At 46.6% G+C, this 15,445-nt stretch overlaps 2 protein-coding genes across 2 annotated transcripts in view; both read right to left on the bottom strand.

The window, feature by feature from the left end:
- Nucleotides 1-205, bottom strand: part of sord (sorbitol dehydrogenase) — a 7,315-nt gene extending 7,110 nt beyond the window's left edge. Inside the window, exon 1 of the mRNA XM_079997643.1 lies at nucleotides 33-205. Within this exon, the coding sequence (XP_079853769.1) occupies nucleotides 33-86 (54 nt within the window). The 5' untranslated portion in view covers nucleotides 87-205. The remainder of the gene's footprint in view (nucleotides 1-32) is intronic.
- Nucleotides 206-4,891: 4,686 nt separating this feature from the next.
- terb2 (telomere repeat binding bouquet formation protein 2) lies at nucleotides 4,892-15,073 on the bottom strand. Its single transcript, XM_079998216.1, has 3 exons — nucleotides 14,997-15,073; nucleotides 13,956-14,037; nucleotides 4,892-5,071 (listed from the first exon to the last, which is right to left on the bottom strand). Exons 1-3 carry the CDS (start codon nucleotides 15,058-15,060, stop codon nucleotides 4,897-4,899), a joined length of 321 nt encoding a protein of 106 aa, XP_079854342.1. The 5' UTR covers nucleotides 15,061-15,073; the 3' UTR covers nucleotides 4,892-4,896.
- Nucleotides 15,074-15,445: the final 372 nt, after the last annotated feature.

The raw sequence follows: 15,445 nt of genomic DNA, 5'->3' as shown, positions 1-15,445 counted from the left end.
TTTCTGACCAAGGATATGTGAGCGTTTCGTACCAGTCTGAGGTCCCCCTGTGCATGCAGTACCACGGCGAGGTTATCCTTCTCCATGTTAAATGTAGGGAAGTGCAGTGAATCAAGATGGCAGAAGAGTTGGTGAACAAGAGTTGACAGAGGAGGAAATGTGCTTGAAAACCTTAAGAGTGTTGTCCTGTCTCTACAGGCTCAAAGTGCACTTCCTGCTTGTGGGGGCAGGTGGCAAAACAAAGCGTGTGATTGGCTTAACAAAATGGAAGATATCATTTCGAAGGGGTAGCGGTTTGTGTGCTACTAAACTGAAAGCCGCGCAATGGAGACAGTTGACTTATTCTCATACAGGATACTAATCCAAAAATAATTAATTTAAACGTTACAGTATTGTATTTGCATGCGATGTCTACATTCACTCCGGTGAATGTTGAATGTACAATGCCTCTCACCCCGTCCGGTGCCTTCCGGACAATGATCACGTGCTCTACACGCTTAGCCTATCAAACGCGTTAGCTTCACATCCAGGAAGCGTTTGTGTCCTGCTGAGTGGTAACCGTGGGAGTACAAGGAAGACGGGGATAAGGGATTCAAACTTTCAACCAGTAATTCTTGCTATATGTACCTCACTAAGTAGAGGAAGATAGATGCTCTGACTTTATATGGGCAACCGATGGAAAAACGAAAGGAATTTAAAATCTTGGGAATTGGGATTAATCAAAGATGTACATGGAAGATAAACAAAATGGAAAAAAGTAATACATTTAATGAGAGCTATAAATGAAAGGAAATGGCTTTGGATGGGAGATAAAAGATGAGTGTGTGAAGTTTTAATTCCCCTACTCCAATAAGTAATGTTCTCCCATGGCTATTTCCTAAGGCTAAAATTGAAAGAAAGATTGGGTGGAAGTGAAGTAGGACACTGTGCAAACCAGTATACAATATAAGGAATCATTTTTATAATTATGTACAGATATTTGCTGGTGGCTCAAAAGATCAAAATAATTATGTAGGTACGGGACTATTAGGGAACAGAATTACAGATAAATTATCAGTTTATACAGCTGAGATGATCGCAGAGATTATTGGTCTTAAGTGTGTGGAAGACATGAGGCCAGGCAGGGCGTGATGTGTATTGACTCTGCCACAGTTCTGCAGATTATGAAGTCAGTCAGTCAGGGAGGATCTAATGGTTTAAATCTTTCAATGCTTACTTAGACTTCAGAGAGTGGGAATAGATGTAGAATTTTGTTGGGTACTCGCTCGGGCTCAATTCCCGCATGGGGCGCTGTTGGCACCGTGCTCCGGGTGGGTTATCTCCCAAATAGGAGCCTTTGTGTGTGGAGTTTGCACGTTCTCCCTGTGCTCACATGGGGTTTCCTCCACCTAACGTCAGTAAGGACCCCCACCAAAAACATGCACACATCATCTGACCAGAGATGGACACTCGTTACCAGGTCCCCAGGCGCAATGACAAATGCTGCCCACTGCTACTGGCTGCCCCCCCAGAGGAAGGACATGCCTCATTTCATCGGCCACCATCTAAAGCATGTGGTGTGGTGTGTGTATGTGTTGTAGTGTGGTGTGTTGCGTGATAATTGAAGATTCTTCTCTTTTCTTCTTCTCATGTGGGATTAAAGGGTACTGAGTTTGCAGATAGGGTGGCTAAAAGTTCACTAAATATGAGGAATATTGAGACATACCATTAGGAAAAGGGGAAGGTAAAACACCAATCCAAAAATTTATATCAGAATTTGGGAAGAAAAAGTGGGATGAGGATAGTAAGGGCAGAACAGACAGAGCACAGTTTTAAAGGGAGAAGTAGAAGCAAGGAGGTAGTTGTTTCTAGGATGGGTTAAATGCAGAGAAATCACAAATTTCCCCGTTACAGGACTGATAAGGGTATATATATTAAAGAAATAATGATAATCCAGATTACGGTTAAGGCAAAAAGTAAAACATGGATAAGTACCTCACTGAGGTACATATCCATGTTATCCATGATATCCATCCGTACATCGTAATATATCTGAAAATGTTAACACATAATAATGCAATGTGTCAAATATAACGACGAAAGGGTAAGCCTACAACAAAGGGAGAGGCAGGATGAGGATGGGATTTGAAAGGGATGCTAGGAACAAATGGAGAGAAGGTGTGGGAAACAGAGGTGTAATAGATTTTTAACACAGGATTATTTAATAGAATGTAGGGTTGCTTTTTTTACTTATTTTATTTGGGGTTTTTTTATACGAATGTAAACTCGATCCTGTCTGGTAAGGTAGGGGGCGATATTCACCTAGAAGTTGGTATTATATGTATAATCCGCCAAAAAATGCAAAGAAGAAGAGGACCGGGATATCGGATTATTTTACTATCTATTTAACTGTCTTTGAAAACGGAAAATCTGAATCATTCAGTTTTCAAGTCATTCATTCAATCAACCAATCCACTTTAAACCTACGAGGAAAGAACTTCACTGTTGTCGCATTGAAAATAAGTTCACATGATTAGAGGATGTAGAGGGCAATAACGTGTTTATTAGCCACATTCGTGACATTAGATAGCAAGTACATTTTCATCGTATGCACATAACTGCCTTATGAATTAAGAAACCCAGTCAACATACAACTAGTGCCCTCCAAAAGTAAGGTCACCTTAGAGTCAAACTTTTTATTTTGCGGTGTACTTAGTATTTGGTTTTGAGATCAACAGATGAATACGAGAAAGTACAGTATATTCAATAGGTAGGACATTGGTTTATTTTATTCCAATATCCGACCCTTCATGCATATGCACTGCAAATTGAAAACACAAATGGAAACATTGAAGACTTTGTGGCACCCTTAGACTTTCCAATTAATTTTTTTTTGTTTTCCTCAAGAAGTATGATGGTGCAGTTCCACAGATTTCCTTTTGCAAACACGCTCAGGTTGGATGTCACACAGTACTCCTCTGTATTTCCTGAGGTTGTCAATGCTGATGTAACCTAGAGAGGCAGTAGGTCAACAATAAAATGAAAAAGAGTGCAAAACATTTGTGTAAAGCATCAATCCCAGATTGCATAATCAGGTAATTTGTTTAGGGTTTAATTAAAGGTTTATTTTTCTGGAGTTTTGATTTTTTTTTATCCATTTTGTTAGGCTCATATTTAATGTTTTGTCGTTCGGTTTATTGTACAAGTACCATTTTTATCCCTCATCTTAGGTTCCTCATTCATGTTCACCGCTAGCTTTACCCCATTAGTTGTATATTATCAAATCTTCCTGGTTTATTTTTATTTTTTAGGGTCACTTCTATTTTAACATTTTTATTGCTTTTCTGTTATTTATTTTGTTATATTCTTTTTTATCATTAGGTTGAGGGTATATTGTCATATTTTATTGTGTACAGTCAACTATTGTATATTTCCACATACAGTATACTGCCATTTTATTTTAAATGTATTCCATTGCTTTATTATTATTATTATTGCTTTTTATTATTATAAGCTGTTGCTGACACTGCAATAAATTCCCCCCAGGGATCAATCAAGTGTCAAGCTATCTTTAATACTTTTAACATACACTGTTGCAATATTACGATGTGTTTCACATTTCAAATGAAATTACCTCTGAATTAGCAAGGTTTTTCTCTCCTTTTTTTATTACATTAAAACAACAGTTTGTAGCTTGTTTACCTTAAAATAACAGCTTCAGAACCATTTTGACAGTACACTGATTTATAATATGGAGAATGGCACCCCACCCCAACGCCTGTTCTTGCACTATGTAACTTCTGTGTTCGGGTATGAAACCAGGGCGAAATTGCGTCCCGCTTTACAGCACCACGTCACTTCCTCGGTGTTTGGATCCAGTAATTATCTTTTTTTTTGCCAGGTAAAATGTATTTAACAAATAAATTATAAACTTGGCGGTCAAAATGTCAGGTAATAATGTTCATACGAAACGTAGCAGCTCCACCTCCCCGATGGCACGAATTAGACCGGCCGGGTCAAAGGTTTGTCTGGCACCCACATCTCAGCCAGCACACGCCGGCCCTCTTTTTCTTTGCGCCACGGGATTTGTTTCACCCTCTGACACGCGCATGCGAGCTGATCTGCCAGACATTTTTTGGTTCCTACACTGGTAGAAGGAGGCCGATCTCCCCATGAGCCCACGGCTCCGGGAAGCGGCGTGGTTCCTGCAAGGGGTACTGTAACCTAGGTGTGCATTATATTTGCGTTTGTAACATTGACTTTTTATTGAAATGTGACCGATAATGTTTAAATTTGTCTGGTAAAATAAGTTATTTACGGACACCGGACCGAGTTTTACAGTGGTGTGAAAGTGCAATTGCAATCAGTAATTGGACAGGCACCCAATCTCGAATCCCAAAGGTAACATAGTGCTGCTTTAAAATTCAACATGGAGGGAAGTCTTTACCTGTAACCATGTTATTAACTGGATCCTTTTTTTGTTCACATGTTTTTTCCCTATTTTCCAATGCATCCGAGTCAGATTGTTCAGAGCTGTTGAATAAAGTGTGAAATTAATGGAGACGACAACATGTCTATTTGTTTGTGTGTGTGTGAGTATGTGTGTGTGTGTTTGTGTATACTCTCGGCTTCTGTCTCGCACTTTCCTGGGGTCATTTGATCTTTTCGGTGAACCCTTTTCCCAGCTAAGTGAACCCTGTGAATACAGATTCTTAATTTCAAGAAAATTTAAATTATCTGCATAAAATGTCTTGTGTGGTTTCTATGCCTAACTACCTGTGCTATAAATTGGTCATCCTCCTGTTCCCAAATGAACCTTCCCACCACATGTCGAACTTCTGAAAATGAATTATCAATAGTTAGCAAAATATAAAAAAAAAACATCCTTATTTTTTTCAATTTTAATAGGTTTTCTAATTAAGAATTTAACACAGATGGAAGACATTGCTCACCGTCCAGAACGCAGGCTGGAGGCAACACGTAGTGACCGATGCACACCGACTTGACACTGTGGCGCTTCTCACAGGCAGACAAAAACATGCCATGGAAAACAGTCACTTTGTTGCTGAGGTAATCCTTACTCTCATATATCCTGAAATTTACAATAGAATCATATTTGTTGTGAAACAGTACATCAGACCCCTTCACCTTTTCCACATTTTGTTATGTAACAGCCTTATCCTAAAACGGATTACATTCATTTTTTTCCCCCTCGTCAATCTACACACAATACACCACAACGACAAAGCAAAATCCGGGTTTTAGAAATGTATCCAAAATAATTAAAAACATAAATATTAACATTGACATAAGTATTCAGACCCTTTACTAAGTACTTTGCTAAAGCACATTTGGCAGCAATGACAGCCTCGAAACTTTTTGGGAATGATGCCACAACTTTGGCACGCCTGTATTATTAAATCAAGTTCAAGTTTGGGTTCTGGCTGGGCTACTCAAGGACATTCACAGACTCAAAACCACTCCAGTGTTTTCTTGGGGGTGTGCTTAGGGTCACCATCCAGTAGGGATTCATCAAGGATCTCTCTGGACTTTGCTGTGTCCATCATTCTATTGACCCTGACTTGTCTCCCAGTCCCTGCCACAGAAAAATCTCCCCACAGCATGATGCTGCCACCACCATGCTTCATTGAGGGATAGTATTAGCCAGGTGATGAGTGGTGCCTGGTTTCCTCCATGCACGGCACTTGGCATTCAGGCCAAAGAGCTCAATCTTGGTTTCATCAGACCAGAGAATTTTGTTCGTCATGGTCTGAGAGTCCTTTGTCCGCCTTTTGGCAACCCCTAGCAGGCTTTCATGTGCCTTTTACTGAGGAGTGGCTTCTGTTTGGTAGGATGCCACCGTTTCATAAACTCATGACAACATCGGTGTTACCGGTAACACTGGACATTTTACAAAGGGGGGTCCCTGTTATGCACAGGCACAAATTACAGGTGGAGGGAGACCTGTCCCGATCTATACCTGATCAAAGGTCTCCTATGGCCTTCTCTCCTCTCCTCCTGTGATAAGCAGACTGTGATGCTGTACGCACAAGCAGAAACTGCCACATCGTCCGACTATGTATTGATAACACCCCAAGTATTTAACAAATTAGAATTTTTATATATCTATATACATATTCACTACTCACAAAGAGTAAGGGATATTCGGCTTTCAGGTGAAATTTCAGGATGAACCTAAAATGCACTATAACCTTTACAGGTGAACTTCATTTGACCTTCTCTAAACTTTTGAATGCACATGTCCAGCTGTTCAATGTTTCAGTACTTTTTGCACAACTTGCTGTTCTCTAACAAGGAACTGAACAGCAAAATTCAGGTGTTTGATCCATGAATCGACCAATACATTTCCTGGTTCAATTAGAATTGGTATTTAAACAGTCCTCTTCATCATGCTGTTCACATTTTGACATCATGAGATCAAGACAACACCTAACAATTGATCAACAGTACCTCGCCATTGCGGGGGTTCAAACAGGATGTTCTCAGAGGGAAGTGGCCACTGAGCTTAGAGTGTCACAGAGTGTCATCAGCAGGTTGCAACAGAGATACAGAGAGACTGGAAGAGTCACAGAAAGGCATAGAAGTGGACGTCCTTTGGCCACATCCCACACTGATGAGCGCTTCATTGTGAACAGTGCCCTGCGGAACCGGATGATGAATGCCACTCAACTCCAGGCACATTTAAGGGAGGTAAGAGGCACCCAAGTGTCACGTCAGACCATTCGAAACCGTTTACATCAGCGTGGTCTACGTGCTAGACGACCTGCAAGGGTACCTGACCACACCAGCTGGCACAGGCATCATCGTCTTGCATGGACCAGGGAGCATTCACGCTGGACGAGGGACCAGTGGCCTCAGTGCTGTTCTCTGATGAAAGTCGATTCACTTTGAGCAGAAACGATGGCCGCCAACTATGTTGGAGACGTCAAGGAGAGCACTATGCATCAGCCACTGTTGTCACCAGACCAGCCTTTGGTGGTGATGGTGTTACAGTGTGGGCAGGTGTGTCTAGTCAATACAGAACTGCCCTACACTGTCACGACCAGAACTGGGAGGGACCCAATAGCGATACAACTCGGGGAAAGCTAGTTGACGGTCTGGCAAGGAATGGCTAGGAAGCTGGGGCTAAATACTGTGCAGGTAATTGATCCCAGGTGTGTGCAATTGGGCTTGAGTAGGGAGCTGCAGATGGGGCAAGGGCGGCCTCTAGTGGCGCTGGGAGGCCGTGGGCCTAACAGTACCCCCCCTCTACGGACGCCCCTTTGGCGGACACCTGGAGCCTGAAGGGCGTGTTCGGTTGAAATGCCGGATGAGGGAGGCATCCAGGATCTGTCTCCGGGGGACCTAGGAGCGTTCCTCCGGACCGTATCCCTCCCAGTCCATGAGGTACTGGAAGCCCCTCCCCCGGCGCCGCACGTCCAGCAGGCGCCGCACTGTGTAGGTCGGGTGGCCGTCGATGGTGCGGGGGGGTGGTGGGGCTTCGGCGGGGAGGGAGAGAGGGCTGGAAACCACTGGCTTGCAGCAGGGATACATGGAAGGTAGGGTGGACACGGAGGGAGGGAGGGAGACGGAGGCGTACGGCACAGGGGTTGATGATTGACTTAATGGGAAAGGGGCCAACATACCGGGGACGAGTTTTCGGGAGTCCACCTTGAGGGGCAAGTCCTTTGTGGAGAGCCATACCATCTGTCCGGGGACGTATGTAGGTGCGGACACACGGTGCCGGTTCGCCTGCCGCTGGGACCTGGCAGAGGCCCGGAGTAGGGCAGAGCGGGCCCTCCTCCACGTCCTCCGGCAGCAACCAATGTGGGCCTGGACGGAGGGTACGGGGATCTCAGCCTCCTGGGCAGGGAACAGCGGGGGTTGATAGCCCAGAGAGCATTGGAAGGGCGACAGGCCGGAGGAGGCGTTCACCAGGGTGTTGTGGGCGTACTCGGCCCATGGCAGCTGGTCGCTCCAGGAGGTGGGGCTGGTGGTTGTCAGGCAGCGGAGCATGGCCTCCACCTCCTGGTTCGCCCGCTCCGTCTGGCCGTTGGTCTGGGGGTGGAAACCGGAGGAGAGACTGACCTGTGCCCCCAGGGCCGAGCAGAAGGCGCGCCAGACCTTGGAGGTGAACTGGGGTCCTCTGTCTGACACCACGTCTGCCGGAATGCCATGGCGGCGGAACACCTCGGCCACCAGCAGGTCTGCGGTCTCCCTCGCCGATGGTAGCTTTGGCAGGGCGAGGAAGTGGGCCGCCTAAGAAAAGCGGTCCACCACCGTGAGGATGGCAGTGTTGCCCCGGGATAGTGGAAGACCGGTGACGAAGTCCAGGGCGATGTGGGACCAAGGACGAGTCGGGATGGGTAATGGGCGGAGGAGGCCGGAGCGGGGTCGGGTGGAGGTCTTGGACCGGGCGCAGGTGGGGCAGGCAGAGACCAAGGACCGGGTGTCAGGGAGCAGGGTCGGCCACCAGAAGTGCTGGCGGACGACGGCCAGGGTGCGGGTGATCCCGGGGTGGCAGCTGAGGCGGGAGGCATGGGCCCACTGCAGAACCTGGGAGCGTGCAGAGTCAGGGACGAACAGGCGGTTAGGGGTCTGGTTCCTGGGTCGGGCTGGTGCTCCTGCGCTTGGGTGACGAGGGACTCGATCTCCCAGGTGTGTGTGGCGGCAAGGCACAGGGGTGGAAGGATGGGTTCAGGATCCCCTGTCTTCTCCTCTGGCGCGAACACACGGGACAAGGCGTCAGGTCTGGTGTTCTTAGTTCCTGGGCGGTAGGACAGGGAGAAGTTAAACCGGCCAAAAAACAACGCCCACCTGGCCTGCCGGGAGTTGAGCCGCTTCGCCCTCGGGATATAGGCCAAGTTCTTATGATCGGTCCAGACGACGAAGGGGTGTATTGCTCCCTCAAGCCAGTGGCGCCATTCCTCCAGGGCTAGTTTGACAGCCAGTAGTTCCCGGTTACCCACCTCATAGTTGCGCTCGGGTGGTGTGAGCCTGCGGGACAGAAAGGCACAGGGGTGGAGCTTACCATCGGTTGGGGGCTGAGAAAGTACTGCTCCTACCCCCGTGTCTGAAGCGTCCACCTCTACCATGAACTGGAGGTTGGCGTCGGGCTGGGCCAGACTGGGGCCGAAGAAAAGCGGGTCCTGAGGTCGAGGTCCATTTGAAGGCCACTGCGGTGGAGGTAAGGGCTGAGAGGGGAGCAGCGATGCGACTGAAGTTACGGATGAAGCGCCGGTAGAAGTTTGCAAACCCGAGGAACCGTTGGAGCTGCTTCCTATTGGCTGGGGTTGGCCACTCCACCACGGCCGCCACCTTCTTGGGGTCCATCTCCAGCCTCCCTCGGCCAATGATGAACCCTAGGAAGGAAATGGATGGAACATGGAAGACACACTTCTCGGCCTAAACAAACAGACCGTTTTCCAGGAGGCGCTGCAGCACCAGGCGTACATGCTTTACGTGGTCGGAGAGGGATTTGGAGAAAATCAAGATGTCGTCGAGGTAAACAAAGACAAAGGAGTTGAGCATGTCCCGGAGGACATCGTTAATTAGGGCCTGGAAGACCGCTGGGGCATTTGACAGCCCAAATGGCATAACAAGGTACTCAAAGTGTCCGAGCGGGGTGTTGAATGCGGTCTTCCACTCGTCCCCTTCGCGGATGCGGACCAGGTGGTAAGCGTTGCGGAGGTCGAGCTTGGAAAAGTGGGTGGCACCCTGGATGGGGACGAAGACTGAATCCATCAGGGGCAAAGGGTACTTGTCTTTGATCGTGATGTCGTTCAGTCCCCTGAAATCAATGCAAGAACGGAGGGTCTTGTCCTTCTTCGCAACAAAGAAGAACCCTGCGCCTAGCGGAGAAGACGAGGGGCGAATAATCCCGGCAGTGAGAGAGTCGCGGATGTAAGTCTCCATGGCCTCCTGTTCGGGCCGGGAGACATTATACAGGCGACTGCAGGGGAGGGGGGTGCCTGGCAGGAGGTTGATTGCGCAGTCGTAGGGGCGATGAGGTGGTAAGGATAGCGCCTCCTGCTTGCTGAAGACCGGGGCCAGGTCCAGATATTGCGATGGAACCAAGGGCAGGTCAGGGCTCTTGGGGACCCCCGGCGGCGCGCCCGGCGGCGCACCCGGCGGCGGGGTTGAGGCCGAGCGGAGGCAGTGGGCATGATAGTGTGTGCTCCAGGAGCTCACGCTGCCCGAGCGCCAGTCCATCTGAGGGTTGTGGGTCTGGAGCCAGAGGTACCCCAGAACCACGGGGTTCAGTGGGGAATCAATAAGGAAGAACCTTAAAGACTCACGGTGGTTGCCGGAGAATAGCAGCTTGAGGGGAGCTGTCTGGTGGGTAATCCGGGTCAGATGTGACCCGTTCAGCCCCTTGACCTCGAGCGGTGCGGGGAGAGGGACGGGTGTCAGCCCCAGCTGGCGTGCTAGTCCCTGGTCGAGAAAACTCGCATCCGCCCCGGAATCTATGAGAGCGAAGGAAGAGCGTGTTATATCTCCCCACGAGAGGGTAGCTGGGAGCAGCGGACGGGAGAGACGGTTGGCGCTGGAGCGACCGGAACGTAACCCTACCGAGGAGTCGCCCTCTCGTGGCCGGACCGGGCAGGTGGCTCGGAGGTGTCCCAGCCGGCCGCAATACAGACAGGCGCCGGTCTGTATGCGGCGTGCTTGCTCCTCGGGGGAGATCCGGGAGCGACCAAGTTGCATTGGCTCGGCATCGGAGAGAGTTGGGGGACTTGTGAGGCGCCCAAGAGTAGTGGGCGCTGGAGACCGGGCGGGACGAGAGAGGCGCTGGGAGCCCTGGTGGGGGAAGGAGGGCGGGTCGGAGGAGCAGGGGGGGCCACGGGGGCCGGAGGACCCTGCAGGCTGCTGACGGCCGCCGAGATGGTCCGGAGGTGTTCCGCGATGTCCCGGAGGGCCTGGTCAGAATGCCCAAGCAACACTCCTTGGTCCCGGAGTGCGCGGCGGAGCCCTTCTGTGTCGGCTGGGTCCATGTTTTCCTGGCCAGACCGTACTGTCACGACCAGAACTGGGAGGGACCCAATAGCGATACAACTCGGGGAAAGCTAGTTGACGGTCTGGCAAGTAATGGCTAGGAAGCTGGGGCTAAATACTGTGCAGGTAATTGATCCTAGGTGTGTGCAATGGGCTTGAGTAGGGAGCTGCAGATGGGGCAAGGGCGGCCTCTAGTGGCGCTGGGAGGCCGTGGGCCAAACATACACCTTGTGAATAGTACAGTGACAAGCCCATACTACCCGAATAACATTATTAATCCAGTCATTGTGCCCCTGCTTGAACAACACAGGCCTAATTTCATCCTAATGGACGACAATGCTCCAGCTCATCGAGGTCGCATCATTGGGGAACGGCTGCTGGAGACTGGGGTACCTCAAATGGAGTGGCCTGCACTTTCTCCAGACCTGAATCCCATAGAAAACCTATGGGATCAGCTGAGTCGTGGTGTCGAGGCTCGTCACTCTGGATCCCAGAACCTCAATGACCTGAGGGCCCCCTTCAAGGAGAGTGGGGGGCCATGCCTCAGCAGACAATAAGTCGACTTGTGAACAGCATGAGACGTGGTTGTCAAGCTGTGACTGATGCTCAAGGCCATATGACAAGTTATTGAGACATTGACATTTTTTGTTGTGGTAAACCTACCACTGTTGTTTGCTTTTGTTTCAATCAATTGTTTGAGATGAGGAAATCACCATTGCCTGCTTCTACTGAAAAGCCCTACTTTCATGATATATCACTGTAGCGTGAACTTTTTAGATTGCATAAATTTCACCGAAATATTTTTTGTCCCTCATTTCAGAAAGTGAAACCCATATATTATATAGATTCATAACAGAGTGAAATATTTGAAGCCTTTATTTCTTGAAATGTTGATGATTGTGGCTATAGATAATGAAAAACCAAAACTCAGAACTCACTGTCTCAGAAAATGTGAATATTACATAAGATCACAAAAAAAAAAGGATATTTTAAACAGAAATGTCAGGCTTCTGAAAAGTATGTTCACTTCTATGCACAATACTTGGTTGGGCCTCCTTTTGCATGAATTACTGCATCAATGCGGCGTGGCATGGAGGCGATCAGCCTGTGGCACTGCTCGGGTGTAATGGAAGCCCAGGTTGCTTTGATAGCAGCCTTCAGGTCATCTGCATTGTTGGGTCTGGTGTCTCATCTTCCTCTTGACACTACCCCATAGATTCTCTATGGGGTTCAGATCAGGCGAGTTTGCTGGCCAATCAAACACAATAACACCATGGTCATTGAACCAGCTTTTGGTACCTTTGACAGTGTGGGCAGGTGCCAAGTCCTGTTGGAAAATGAAATCAGCATCTCCATAAACCTTGTCAGCAGAAAGAAAGCATGACGTGCTCTAAAATGTCCAGGTAGATGGCTGTGTTGACTGTGGACTTCAGAAAACACAGTGGACCAACACCAGCAGATGACATGGCAGCCCAAATCATCACTGACTGGGGAAACTTCACACTGGACTTCAAGCAATGTGGATTCTGTGCCTCTCCACTTTTCCTCCAGACTCTGGGACCTTGATTTCCAAATGACATGCAAAATGTACTTTCATCTGAAAAGAGGACTTTGGACCACTGAGCAACAGTCCAATTCTTTTTCTCCACAGCCCAGGTAAGACGCTTCTGACGCTGTCTCTGGTTCAGGAGTGGCTTGACACGAGGAATGCGACATTTGTAGCCCATGCCTAGGATTCGTCCGTGCGCAGTGGCTCTTGATGCACCGACTCCAGCCTCAGTCCACTCCTTGTGAAGCTCCCCCAAATTCTTGAATGGATTTGCTTGACAACCCTCTCAAGGCTGCAGTTATCCCTTTTGCTGGTGCACCTTTTCCTCCCACACTTTTTCCTTCCACTATTTTCTATGAATATGCTTGGATACAGCACTCTGTGAACAACCAGCTTCTTTAGCAATTACCTTTTGTGGCTACCCTCCTTGTGGAGAGTGTCAATGACTGTCTTCTGGACATCTGTCAAGCCGGCAGTCTTCCCTATGATTGTGTAGCCTACTGACCCAGACTGAGAGACCATTTAAAGGCTCAGGAAACCTTTGCAGGTGTTACATTGCCAACCAATCAATCATTAATGACTCGGGTGGCTAGATTAATTGTGCTTTTGGCATATTGAATAAATACTTCAATCTTGACAATGCAAAGACATTTTGTGGAATGCTAAAGTTGTAAAGTATGGGTGATATAGCAAAAAAAACAATTCAATACTAAAGTAATGTAGATGTGTTCATCATAAACTTCACTCGGCTCTAATAGTCTAGATCAGGCGTTGCAAACGCAAAATGGTTGAGGGCCAAGAAACATGTGTTTTCTCATTTACATGTGTTTTCTCATTTATAGATTTTACTGTTAATATTGTTATAGTCACAGCAATTTCATATTTACCGTTCAACACTATATAAAGGAAGTACATAGCAATAATTTATACCATATATACTAATGCCAATAATTTATCTAATAATTTAAGAATCGTGTTGTGTATATTCTGTAAATTTTATATGACTATTTATGTTATATATTTTTTGGCTATATATATATATTTGGATTAAATCATTATCATTCTGATGAATTATGGCACACAATTATGCTGATATAAATAGAAAGAAGGCCAAGTACAGCATTCAATTCGAATCATCGTTAATATTGTTTCAGTTTTTTACAAATAAACAAACTTTGCCTTTTTCCATGAAGAATATGATTGAAATGCCTCCTAGAACTGGCAAGCGCAAATTATAGAACATCTCAGTGAAAACATATGATTTGTGTCATTTTCATGAAATTATACTAAATAAATTGAAATAAACTTACATTATCTGTTATTTGATTTTAGTGTTAAGTGTTTAAAGGGTTATCCCAATAAGCCCGAGATCTCAGATTAGGATCACAACACTGATGTTTTTATTGACACATCCTCTGGATCTCCCTCTTACCTGAGTGTGTCAGGGTTTGCGGCGTCTTCACTGAAAAGGTAATCTGCTGTCCTCCAGTCAGCTGTGGTGCCAGCCTCAGATGCTATAAAGATACCACACAAGCACGCACGTGTGTGTATGTGTGTGTGTGTGTGTGTGTGTATGTGTATATATATATATATATATATATATATATATAAATATCTATGTAATCACATAAACATATGTACACACATAATGAACACAACCTCATATAGCCCCAGTCACATCTTTATTTCAGTACACAGTGTTCATTCCCAGACACATGTAGGTGGTTGCGGTCAGCCTGTGACTCCTGCCAAATATATTTGCTACAATACTGTATTATTGTATGATCATATAATCAAACAGTTGCGTACACCTTTTGACGCACGTACTCTGCATTCTGTGCACAGTCGTCACAAAAGACAACTTCCGTTGAAACCAGTTGAAACCAGTTCCGCGTCACCCCATCGTCCGTTATACAAACTCCGATGTCATAATGCGAACCATGACCAGGTAAACTTGTCTGTGTCCCGAATAAACTGCTCGCCCCAGGGAGCTGCTCTCAAGCACATCTCCGATCGGACCCTTGTACAAGCTAAAACCAACGTCTGTCTGCCTCTTTTATTTAAAAACCACCGGCTGACAAACTGCAGAATGAAGCGACCCTTTAATGTCGAGCAATATATACACACATACATATATTACAAATACTGCCTATATGGTTCATCCCCTTATGTAATAATTCAGATTTAAATTAAATGTAATGAATAGTATGTTGTAATTTATATATTGGTTTTTTTACATGAGCTAATCTTGATAATCGTCGTGGATTCTATAATCAGATGCAAGTGAGGAAATTTCCTCACTTGCGCTTGCTTGGTGCCCGTCACTGTTCGCGTGGACGGAGCCGTACTCCAACCCTTTGGTGAAACTTGGCACCGCGTCTATAATTCAATACTGTTATAGTGGCGAGAAATAAAGTTCGCTTAAGCATTTAGCGTGCATCTTAGTTAGCTTTGCCAGGCTAGCCATACTCACCCCAGTAGTTTTGACATTCCCTACCAACGCTGGTTGAAAACCACGCAGTTTTACTCTGAAACATAGTGCGGGTTTGTCTGGAAAATGTAGAGGTTTAAAGCATTAAATATTAAATAATTACACCTTTAAAGAGCGAGCGGATACACCTTTCGGGGTAAACGTTTTTTTACTACTGGTAATGCAAGTTAAAGGTAGACTATGTAACTTCTGCCACTAGGGGTTTCTCAATCAAAACAATAACAAACAAGATGGCGTCTGGTGACGACAGAAGAAGCGTGGGATCATGGGAATTGTAGTCCCCATCACGCGTACGTTTTATGGGGACGATTTTCGCGACAGAACGCGCAGCAAACGGTAATAAATAACCGTGCGCGGTCAAACAACAGGTGAAGCAATACAAACAATAATGGAGTTGAAACATTTTGGAGAAAAAAAACATGTTGTTAAAA

The sequence above is a fragment of the Zeus faber genome (genome assembly GCF_960531495.2).
Source record: "Zeus faber genome assembly, chromosome: 3".
NCBI classification, from domain to species: Eukaryota; Metazoa; Chordata; class Actinopteri; order Zeiformes; family Zeidae; genus Zeus; species Zeus faber.
The sequence above is the reverse complement of the archived record's forward strand: the minus strand, read 5'-3'. Positions and strand labels throughout refer to the sequence as shown.